Source organism: Aptenodytes patagonicus, chromosome 1 (genome assembly GCF_965638725.1).
Source record: "Aptenodytes patagonicus chromosome 1, bAptPat1.pri.cur, whole genome shotgun sequence".
Taxonomy (NCBI): Eukaryota; Metazoa; Chordata; class Aves; order Sphenisciformes; family Spheniscidae; genus Aptenodytes; species Aptenodytes patagonicus.
Genome location: NC_134949.1, coordinates 171,532,755 through 171,544,706, shown reverse-complemented (window position 1 = coordinate 171,544,706; position 11,952 = coordinate 171,532,755). Strand labels below are relative to the sequence as shown.

Sequence of the window (11,952 nt, the reverse complement as noted above, 5' to 3'; positions counted from 1 at the left end):
CCAGCAAGCAGTTGGGAATAACGGGTCAGTTACCATTAAAGTTCTATTTTCAGTAATTGATTTAAGGTCCTGGAAGGAATTGGCAGGGACATATAGAGAAGATCCAGAGAAGGTAACAAAAATATTTGAGACCATAGTCCGAACCCAGGACCCAGATTGGATCGATATACAGGTGGTGTTAGATACTTTATTAACTCTAGATGAGAGAACAATGGTATTAGCTAAAGCTAAAGAAGAGGCAGAAAGATTACATGCTCAGAATGCCCAACCAGGAACTGTGAATAACCACTTTCCACCTGTGGATCCCCGATGGGATCCTAACAACCCAGCTCAACGCAAATTATTGACCAGCTACCAGAGATTGATAGTGTTCGGTATAAAACACACTATTCCAAAAGCTATTAATCTGTCCAAATTGTATCAGGTGATACAAGAGAGGGAAGAATCTCGCTCTGACTTTCATGAGTGATTAATGTCTGCAGCTCGGAAGTACACAAACCTAGATCCTGAAAAGGAAGGGGATGCTTTGCAACTTGTAACTTTGTAGGACAATCTGCACCAGATATCAGGAAGAAGCTTCAGAGATTAGAGGGAGAAGATTCCAGGAACCTTAACAGATTATTAGAAGCCGCTTGGAAGGTGCATAACAACAGGGAGGTTATTGAGAGGAATCGGGAAAGGAAGCTGATTGCTGCACTAACAGAACAAAGATTATGAGGAGTAGGGTATGGGGGGAGAGGTCGGGGAAGTGCTGGAGGAAACAGATTCTAGCAGCAATCTCTGGATAAGGATCAATGTGCTATTTGCAAGGAAAAGGGACACTGGAAACGAGAGTGTCCGCGAGGGAGGAGAGTTAGTGGAACTACCCCTGATCTGTTGACTTTAGATGAGGCATGAAGAGGACCAGGGCAGTCATCCCCAGCTGAGCCCCTGGTTACCCTGATGCTGGGGAATGAGAGCACAGATTTTTTTGATAGACACTGGAGCAGCATATTCTGTTTTAAATACCTGTAATGGGACTTTTAGTCAAGATACTGTAAATGTAGTTGGTGCCACTGGGAAAGGGGAAAACGGGCCATTTTACCAGCCATTAAAATTTAAAATAAGAAGGCGATGGTCGACGCATCAATTCTTATATATGCCTGAATGCCCAATGCCATTGTTAGGAAGGGATATTCTGAGTAAACTGAATGCACAAATAAGTTTTGAAAATGGGCGTTTACAGGTCCATATTCCAGAAAGTAAAGCCCTGGAAGCCCAGGTTTTTATGTTACAGCAACCCAAGGCAGAAGAAGGGATTCCAGAGGAGGTAGAGAATGCCGTCACTCCGCTGGTTTGGGCCACCAAAATCCCAGGGAAATCACGAGCAGTGGAACCAGTAAGAATACAACTAAAACCTAATGCCAGACCAGTAAAACAAAAACAATATCCTTTAAAATTGGAAGTAAGAAGGGGATTGGAAAAAATGATTAATAACTTTGTACAGTATGGATTGCTAGTAGAATGCCAATCAGTCTATAATACGCCTATTTTGCCAGTAAAGAAATCTCATTCAGATGAAAATAGGCTGCTACAAGATCTTAGGGCTATCAGTCAGACAGTGCAGGATATACACCCTGTCATAGCCAATCCATATATTCTATTGACTACGATCAAGGAGAATGATAAGTGGTTCACAGTCTTAGATTTAAAGGATGCTTTCTTCTGCATACTTATAGAGGCAGGAAGTCAGGCATTGTTCGCATTTGAATGGGAAAGTCCTAGTAGAGGTTGAAAAACACAACTTACCTGGACTATGTTGCCCCAAGGTTTTAAAAACAGTCCCATGTTGTTCGGAAATCAATTAGCAAAAGAATTAGAAGTGTGGAAGAAGGAAAATGAAGCTCCAACTCTCCTCTCTTATGTGGACAATATTTTGGTTGCCACATCCACACGGGAGGAATGTATTCATTCAACTATCAGCTTGTTAAATTTCCTAGGGCAGGCTGGCTACCGTGTGTCAAGGAAGAAGGCACAAATAGCGAAGGCTCAAGTCTTATACTTGGGATTTATCATATCACAAGGAGAACAGAGCTTGGGAACAGAAAGAAAAGACACCCTGATAGAGAACCCTGACTGTGAACTGTTCACAGATGGAAGCAGTTTTGTGCATCAAGGGAAACAAATGACTGGTTATGCGGTCGTGACTCAGACTGAAGTTGTGGAAGCTCGTCCACTACCTGGGAACACATCAGCTCAAAAAGCAGAATTAATGGCACTCCAAAGAGCCTTAGAACTATCTAAGTATAAAAGAGTCAACATATGGACTGATTCCAAGTATGCATTTGGGGTAGTACACACCCATGGAGCTATATGGAAAGAGAGAGAACTGCTATCTGCACAGGGATCTCCTATCAAGTGTGGGGATATAATTAAACAACTGTTGGACAGTGTTCAGCTACTGGTAGAAGTAGTCATAATGCGTTGTAAAGCCCATCAGTCTAGACAAACATCAACTAATATAGGGAACCAATTAGTGGAGAAAATAGCAGAAGAGAGAGCAGAGGAAAGCATCCTGACTGTTGCCCCATCGAGGTATGTGAACCTCCCAAATGTAACCCCGGAATATCAGAGCCAAGATAACCAATTGGCCAAACTATTAAAAGCCCATCTAAACCCTGAAGGATGGTGGATAACAGCAGATAGACAAGGGATAGTAACCCAGGCAATAATGAGACAATTGGCCGAAGACAAACATAAAGCAACACCTTGGGGTGCAGAAGCTATTGTAAATGCCTTAAAAGATCAGGTACTTAGTGTAAGGATGACAGGAATTGTTAAGAGTATAGTGGGTAAGTGTGCAATTTGCTTACAAAATAATCCACATTCCTATAAAAGACACCCCTTAGAGATTATAAAAAAGGGAAATAGTCCTGGAGACTACTGGCAGATAGATTTTGCTGAGTTACCTTGACAAGAAGGATACCGGTATTTGTTGGTTCTAGTTGATACATTTTCTGGATGGCCTGAAGCCTTTCCCTGTCACACCAACAAAGCTAGGGAAGTTACTAAGGTGTTATTGAAAGAAATAATACCCCGATTTGGGGTTCCCTTCGGAATGTCTTCAGATAGAGGACCACATTTCATAGCAGAAATTGTACAGAACTTATCTAAAATGTTAGGGATCAGGTGGGATTTACACACCCCATGGAGGCCACAATCCAGTGGGAAGGTTGAAAGAATGAATCAGAGTCCAAAAAGACAGATGAGTAAAATTTGTCAGGAAACATCACTTAAATGGCCACGGGCTCTTCCGCTGGCCTTATTGAGAGTTAGAATTCAGCCAAATTCCAAGGAAAAAGTGAACCCATATGAGACCCTCTATGGGAGACCTTATTAAGTTACCATCATTCCTGGGGAAAACCAAGTAAAAGGAAATCATGATTTAAAGGAGTATGTAATATCTCCGGGGAGGATACTTTCATCTTTACATTGATTTATTGTTTTATCTTCTCCAATAACTTTGGACATCCAGGTACATCCCTATCATCCAGGAGACTGGGTATACATCTGAACCTGAGGCAATGAACCACTAAAAGAGAAATGGAAGGGACCTCTGCAAGTTCTTCTGACTACCATACAGCAGTAAAGGTAGACCAAACTAACTTGTGGGTACATTTCACTCAGACAAAACCAGCTCCAGAACCAGACGAACCTCAGTGGAAAATAAAATCAGCAGAAGGTCTACGGGTAAAACTGACAAAGGGACAATGATGCTTTTTGTGTTGTACATTCTAGGGTGGAGTGTATTAAAAGGGTCCGCTGTTATTGATGGGGTTGGACATGAAAATACCTATGAGAATTTAAAGATAAGCTTTGCAAAGGTGGTGAATATGACTGATTGTTGGATATGTTCACAAGTAATGACAGGAGGGACAGGATTTCCTTGGAAAGTCATCCCCTTAAGTTGGCCTGAAATGTGTTCCTTTTGGTTAACAAAACAAAACATGACTGCATCTGATGTAGTGTTTCAAAACTGTACCCAGATAGTAAATCAAAGTATGATCAACTTTAGTGATCAGACAAATTATCACCCCACTGAAAAACCTCAGCCATATTAGTACAAACCCATAGAGAGCAAGGGTTTGAGTGCTTCAGTATAAACAAAAATGATTCCCGGAAACAACCATAGAAAGCTGGAAACAGTACTTGTAAGTATTATATAACACCTACCCAAAATGCCACCATACAGTTCCTCCATCCAAACAGCACATCAGACCAGTTTGATGTTTATATACTTCCATCTACAAGTAAACTGTGGAGTGAAGGGAAGGCATCTTTAATTGCCAATTCCGGAACCTATTGGATATGTGGAGACAGTGCATACAAATGGCTTCCTCCTGAATGGTATGGTTCCTGTTATATGGGAATATTAATCCCACCCTTTAGAGTTACAAAAACTTTACCTGAAGGACACCCTAGACATAGAAGGATGATAGACATAAGCGATCAACCAGTAATTAGTGAGGGGAATAGGTTCTTGTATGTAATGTGCCCCACGTGTGCAGCCGGAAAGTATGGAACATATACAAATAAGTTGAGCACTTTAGTTGAACAATTGGCCAATGACACTGTTAAAGTGTTAAATAGCACTTCATTTGAACTACTGCAAGTCAGGATGATGACTTTACAAAACAGAATGGCTTTAGATTACATATTAGTCAGTCAAGGAGGTACTTGTGCTATCATAGGGAAAGAGTGCTGCAGTTATATAGAGGATGACTTTAAGATTCAACAATCCGGAATATCATCAATTGAGAGGGCTGTGCAAGAATGCAAAAAAACAAAAGAAAAACCCTGGGGGAACAGGTATTGGCTCACCTCCTGGTTACCCAAGCTACAGTGGCTCAGGGAAATGTTTTTAGTTATAGTGGGAATAGTAGTAATATGTACATTGTGTTGTGTTATGATACAGTGTGTCCCTTCAGTCACTCAATGTTGTAAAGTCTTATGTAGAACTCCCGAACAGAACATGTATTACTATGAACATGAGTTATGAGACTCCCAAGAAAAAGATCTTGGAAGTCTCAAAGGGGGGAATTGTTGTGAATAGTTGTGAGATAAACAGCTGGATTAATCAAGCATATGTCAAGCATACAAGGCCTAAGCTAAGGAGCACATCCTGAGATAGATAAGAACTAGCAGAAACCAGACAAAGACAACCAGAACTGTAACAAAGGGTGGTGATGGGCCAATTTGTGACTATGTAAGGAAAAGTTCACCTCCTGCAGAGACCACCAGAGACCACTAGAAACCACCCGAGACCCCTGTAGAAGCTCCTAAAGGATTCAAAACGCATGTGTGAAAGAACTATAATTAGTTCTGGGAAATGTAATGAAAATGTATGATTATTCCAAGAAATGTGATGCATATGTATATTGAAGAACCATATAAGGGATGGTTGATGCAACATACGGTATGCATGCTAGGCAGAGAGATCCCCCATGCAGCCGGCGCCGAATAAAGTAATGCTTGCTCTTTAATACACCCAGTGTTAAGGAGTTTCATTACTGATTTTCGGTGACAAAAGGACTTACTTTCCTTATGCAACTGCATAATTTTTTCGGCTTCTTTTGGCTGGAATTCTCAGCTTTTATAGTCAATATCCTCCTACAAAGTTTAGCTCATCTAATCTTTCCCATGCCGCCATGCCCCTTCCTTTTCCTTCTCAATTTGAAAAACAAAAAAAATTAGATCTTCTCAACAAGAATAAAATTTGTATTTCCATTGCTATGTAAAGGTCTAAGTTGTTATGCTGGGAATCAGCTGTAATATTTACCTTGTTGGTATCTGGTTAACTATATTTTGCTTCAAGGAGCTATGAAATTCGCTTTCCTCCCTGTGGTGGTTATTGGGTATTCTTCAGTGAAGAATGCATCATTCACTAAACCTTACTTTCTACTTCAGGTTGCGAGTTAAAATATGCAAAAATATTAAACAGACATTTTATGTAGAGGGGTTTTTTATGGCCTTAGACAGACCAGACGTAACAGCAATCAAACACTCTTGAGTGTGATAGGTATAAGGTGACAAATTCTCAACCTGTTTCTCTGAGATAAACTGAAGGGATGTTCACAGCATATATAACTTGTTTCAGATACAGCTATTGCCCACTTTAAGTTATTTAAAGAATAGTTGAATAAAATGTATAATCAAGATAAATGCAATACACTGTGAATTTTGGATCACCAGGATGCATTTTCTAGAATAAATCTTATTATTTTTTTACCTGTTCTTTATATCATAACATTTCATATAACTAGTTTTTGTCATTAACAACTTCAAATACCCGTAAATATTAAGTTACCATGGTTATAGCTATGGATCTGCAAACCTAATGGTATAGAAAAGCATGCACCTGTTCCTAAAATCCCTGAAAGAGCAATTAGATCAACACAGGTCCATTATTTGTTTCTGGAGGCGTCAAGTACATCTAATGTTAGACATGCAAAAGTCTCAGTTTGTTATCAAAGCAGAGTGATTTCAGATAGCATACTCTTGTGGTTTAACCCAGCAGGCAGCTAAACACCACACAGCCGTTTGCTCACTACCTGCCCCCTGCAGTGGGATGGGGGAGAGAATTAGGAAAAAAAAAGTAAAATTTGTGGGTTGAGATAAAGACAGTTTAATAGGACAGAAAAGGAAGGGAAAATAATAATAATAATAATAATAATAATAATAATAATAATAATAATAATAATAATAATAATATAAAAAGAGTATACAAAATAAGGGATGCACAATGCAATTGTTCACCACCTGCCGACCGATGCCCAGCCAGTTCCCAAGCAGCGGTCACCCCTCCCCCAGCCAACTCCCCCCAGTTCATATCCTGAGCATGACGTCACACGGTATGGAATGTCCCTTTGGCCAGTTTGGGTCAGCTGTCCTGGCTGTGCCCCCTCCCAGCTTCTCACTGGCAGGGCATGGGAAGCTGAAAAGTCCTTGACTAGCATAAGCACTGCTTAGCAACAACTAAAACATCGGTGTGTTATCAACATTGTTCTCATCCTAAATCCAAAACACAGCACTGTACCAGCTACTAGGAAGAAAATTAACTCTATCCCTGCCAAAATCAGCACACATACTTCTGGCTACCATGTTTCTTTTCTGGTGGATGGTTAATTATCTAGCAATCAAATCAAGTCAAATCAAATCAAATCAAATCAAATCAAATCATTCTTCTTTGTCATTCCATCATCTTTAGCCATGTAATGAATATATCACTCTCAGATCCTCATAAACTACAGTCTTCTGCTGATAAGCTACACGCTAAAGAAAGACTTCAAAAAATGTTGACACGAATTGTGGAGAAAAGTAACACGCAATTTCAGTATGTGAAGGAGAAAATAACCTGACTCTTGTAGGAACTGATTATCTCTACATATTTAGTACACTTTTAATTAAAGACTAAGAATGATTATCTCCTCAAATAAAACAATGATTACGGTGAGGTATAACCATCATCCTATCAGCTTTAATTATCCCAGTGCTTCACGCTTATCTTTTCCTGCCACTGACATATCATCTTGAGCTGTGCATATCAACAGAAATGTTATGCTTTTTTGTACTGTTCTGTTACTCTCAGCCATGACAGCTGTTTCTGTTTCCTCAGTGATACGTGTCTTTACATTCCAAAATGAAGCATTTATGAAGTTTCTTTCTGGCTACTGGGATACTTGAAATGAATAACTCCTGTTTAATTTTCAGTGAAACACATTATCCTGGTGTCCTGAATTGTATTAAAATCATGGAGATACCAACAAGAAAATGATCTCTGCATTCTTGATAATAATAGATTAATTTTCCATGCTAATTTAATGCTCTACTTGGAAAAGGAGGTAATAATTTTGTATGCGTTTCAGGATATTGTTGATCTGCACTGTCCTCTAAATGGTGCCATTGTGATTTTCCATGTATCCATTTAAATACTGCTAGATGTCAAAACCAAATTTTTCTTAAAAGTGTGTTCATTATTTTTCTTTAAATTCAAACTCCAAACTAACTGTCCCCAAACATTGTAAAATTTATTGTATTAAGCTGATCCTAGACTTTACTTTGACTTAAATGAGATGTTCCTTTTTATTTTTAGATTGCATAATCATCTTTTTACTTTAAAATATGCTACCAAAAAAAAATTGTAGCATAATTCCCTTTAAAAATTAAAAGAAGAAATTGTTAATTGGAAAAATAATGACAATGCTTGATATTCCTGGGATTTCCCTTTTTTTTTTTTTCTTTCTTTGAACACATTGGTAAAGAATTTTCTATTTCACTGGAATAGTTTCAACTTCCAAAGTAAATGTTCTGCGTCATGAAAACTGCCTGTATACAATTGTGGGCACATGAATTAAGCTAAACTAAACTGAACTCTAGCAATTTGAAGTCTATCCTGTCTGGCCTCCATCTCCAGAGACCTTCAGTATTCTTTCTCTCTTTGGGGACATAATATTTGATTGCATGGGCCCATAAAAGGAATTTAATTATCAGTGATGATCAGGGAGTATCAAAAATTCACTGTATTTATATTTCTCTGAGAATGTAGTTTGCTATCTCCAAAATGTGTTATAGTGAGTGTAAGAAATTGTCTTGTTTGTGGGTTACAGACAAACAGAATATATGTTGCAGAATACAATGTTGTTCTGTTCAGAAATAGTTGGACTCTGTTGGCAGTTAGCCCAGGAGATCATGGCTAATTTACCCAGGGAACACTAGAAGGCCAGCTGGGGAGTGCTAAGATTAGCAGCCAATGAAAAATGTAGAAAATCAGCTCTTTAAAGCGCAGAAGAGAAACTCAATATGAACTGAAGACAGTGAAGAATGGAACTGTTGTTCTAGGCAAAAACTGCATGCTTCTCCAGTCCTCACTCCCATTTTGTTGTTTTAGGTTAGTAAATGAAAAAAAAGAAAAATCTAAACCCTACTTTCTTTCTGGAAAAACATATCTTAAATTATACAAGCCCACCTGTCAAGTAAACCCACATGATGTAATACTTTGAATGTCAAGTCTCAGATCAGGAGATTTCAAGGAAAAGAAGGAATAGAAACCTATATGATCTTGGACAGTAAAAATGACATCAACAGTACGTTTTCTGCACCCAAACCCCAAACTTGCCATATGCAAGCTTTGTAATGCAGGATTCTACAATGTTAAATGAGCAAAATTTGGTGCTGAAGAACACAACTTTTTCTTGATGGTTACTATCATAGTTTTTTCTTATTAAATAATCCTTTAGGTTTCTTTAATTTAGCAGTGTCAGGAAGGTGACTTGATTCTTCTGTTTCCACTACTGATATTATGTCAGATGTGTCACTGAGTCAGTGCTCTTAATGATACCTCATGCAGAAACATCAGAATGAATTACAAAATACCACTCCAGGTGAGCATTCACCCATAGACAAGAATATTAGGTATTTACGTTGTGTGCAGGCTTAAGATGTTTATTGACTTGCTTTAAGGTTTAGTAGGAGGTCAGTGACTTAGGAGATAATTCATAAAAAAATAACTGTGAGGGTACAGTTTCCCTATGCCTGTGAGGAGACTGAGAAAAAATTGGTGAGTATATGCAAGCTTTTAACTACTTTTAAGAAGGTATATAACAGCATAATACACGCTGTGAGAAAAGCCACAGTGAAGATTGTTACATTTGTTGCATGTTACATTGAAACAAACCCAAATACTATTATATATTAAAACCAAGCTCAGACAATTTCACTACAATCTGATGTTGCTAATAACATGGCTTTGAATAAGCCCAGAATGGCTGAGATGATAGAAACAGTTTGAGGACTCCTTAGCAAGCTTGAAATCTGAAATAAACCCAGAATGTTACATGGTACTTGTTATATCTGTTTCATGACTGGATTAAAAAGATGTATTTATTATTTAAGAAGGAGCTAGGCAGGGCTAAATTTACAGCCAAAATTTTGATATTTTTAAATTGTGTGTCATTGTTTCGAATAGTATGCTGTACAGTTTAAGAAACTGTACTCGTCAACCTTCCTTTTTAGAAAGCGTAACATGTAATAAGAATGGTGGAAAAGAATTCAGGAGGTGAGCACTTTGTGTTTTTTCATTTTGTTATTTTTAGGATAATGCCAGACTGTAGTCATAACTCATTACCTCTTTTGTCATTCCCTGGAAATTTAGGAAAATACAATAAGAGAAGGTCAGAAATCTCAGCTACCACTTGAAGTGGTAATTCAAATGGCTTTTTTTTTAATCACATCTGTGTCTGTATACTTTGTTTAGATACTCCAACCTTTAGGAAGTGACAATTTAGGAATGGTAATTTCATAATTATATTCTTAATGACATCAGCATTCCACATGGCAGTATAGTCACATTTTTCTAGTTTAACTTCAGCACACCATAGAAAATGACATGCTATTTTTCAAGAAAAAAGAATTTTAGGTACATCATAAAACTATATGTATATTTCTACCATATTAGATGTCTTCCTTCTCCTCCTGCAAACTTCATTGAAATAACCTTACACACCATTTCCCTCTTGAGTACCATCTTATGGTTACAACTTGCACAGCTCATTCTCTGATTTGGCAGGGACTGATGAGTTTTATGAGTCTGGGAACAGTTTTGGATATTCATTATCCAATCATCTAGTGAATGTTTCCATTTCCTTCAACATCAATTGTCCAACCATAACTTATGAATCCAGGACATAAAGTTCTTTCTGCAGTAATAATCACTTTCAGAAACATTCTTCTTGAAATCCTTCTGTTCGTGCTCCCCTACTCCAGATATTTCAGTAGGTGAACAACATCTAGCAAGGCTGGCAAACTGGTTGGAAAATTAAGAAGTGATATACTATCATTCTTCATTAGATTTAACAATTTGTAACTAGCCTTTCAAGCAAAAACTTCAGCATCTGCTTGGCCTTTTTAAATTTAAGATATCAACAGGTCCATTATAGTTTACTTAAAATTATTCAATTGTATTATGTCTCTCAAATTCCAAAGGAAAACATTTCACTGCTCAGCAGTAAGATAATACATGGCTCACAGAGTTGTAGTTTGAAACTGAATACTGTTCTGCCTCCTGGAGTATGAGATTTTTCTGCTGTCTCCTCAATTTACTGATATACTGGCATTTCTTTCTTACAAAATGATAAAAGGCTGAGATATTTCCATATTTTTTCCACAAAAAATTGTATTGATAGCTAGATAATGAATTATTTGTATACTGTTTTTCACAGTTCACCTCGCCATATCCAAAAATCCATGGATTCATGGGATAAGCAGAATTCTCATGTAACAATATATTGCCTTTAATGTCCATAATAATAACAGCAATGCTTTCAGCATGTATACTGATACAAATAACATACCAGCCACCAACTGTCTCATAGGTAAGGTATACTTCAGAGATTAAAAAGAGAAAGTATGAAGAACTGCATTAAAATGTCATAAAAATTCATCACAATCACTGATAATACATTTAGGTAAACATTTTGAGTTAACAACGTTAATAAAAATGTCACCTTTTGTAAATAAAAGCAGTAGGACAGATGCAAAGAAAACTACTCTGTGGTGTCCAATTTTTATTTCAGTTTTCACCATGGAAAGTTCATCTTGAAAAAGGCTGCTCATGTAGTATTGTAATACAAAAAAGGACACTGTTAAACCCAGTAAACAAACCTACCATTTTTTTCTGCCATAAGACAGTATTGGTTTTGTTTCATTTGGCTTGCAGATTGAATGGGTAGGATCAGTTCTAAACAATGGAATTGATCCTGCAGTTCTCCTTGTTGTTCCAATCATAGATGTTGCAGATGTGATATCATATTTATGTGGGAGTAGAGACAATGTTTAAATACAGGTATCCCTTGCAAGAGCTGGGACAGCAGCACACATTTTGACAGAGGGCAAAAGACATTATTTCCATAATATAAG

The 11,952-nt window shown here is 37.7% G+C and overlaps 1 protein-coding gene across 1 annotated transcript in view; it reads left to right on the top strand.

Annotated features, from left to right (window-relative positions):
* The first annotated feature begins 211 nt into the window (after positions 1-211).
* Positions 212-11,952, top strand: part of LOC143160171 (nucleolar complex protein 2 homolog) — a 124,888-nt gene continuing 113,147 nt past the window's right edge. The window contains exons 1-3 of the mRNA XM_076337750.1: positions 212-374; positions 1,980-2,788; positions 3,667-3,729. Coding sequence (XP_076193865.1) covers positions 212-374; positions 1,980-2,788; positions 3,667-3,729 — 1,035 coding nt within the window. The remainder of the gene's footprint in view (positions 375-1,979; positions 2,789-3,666; positions 3,730-11,952) is intronic.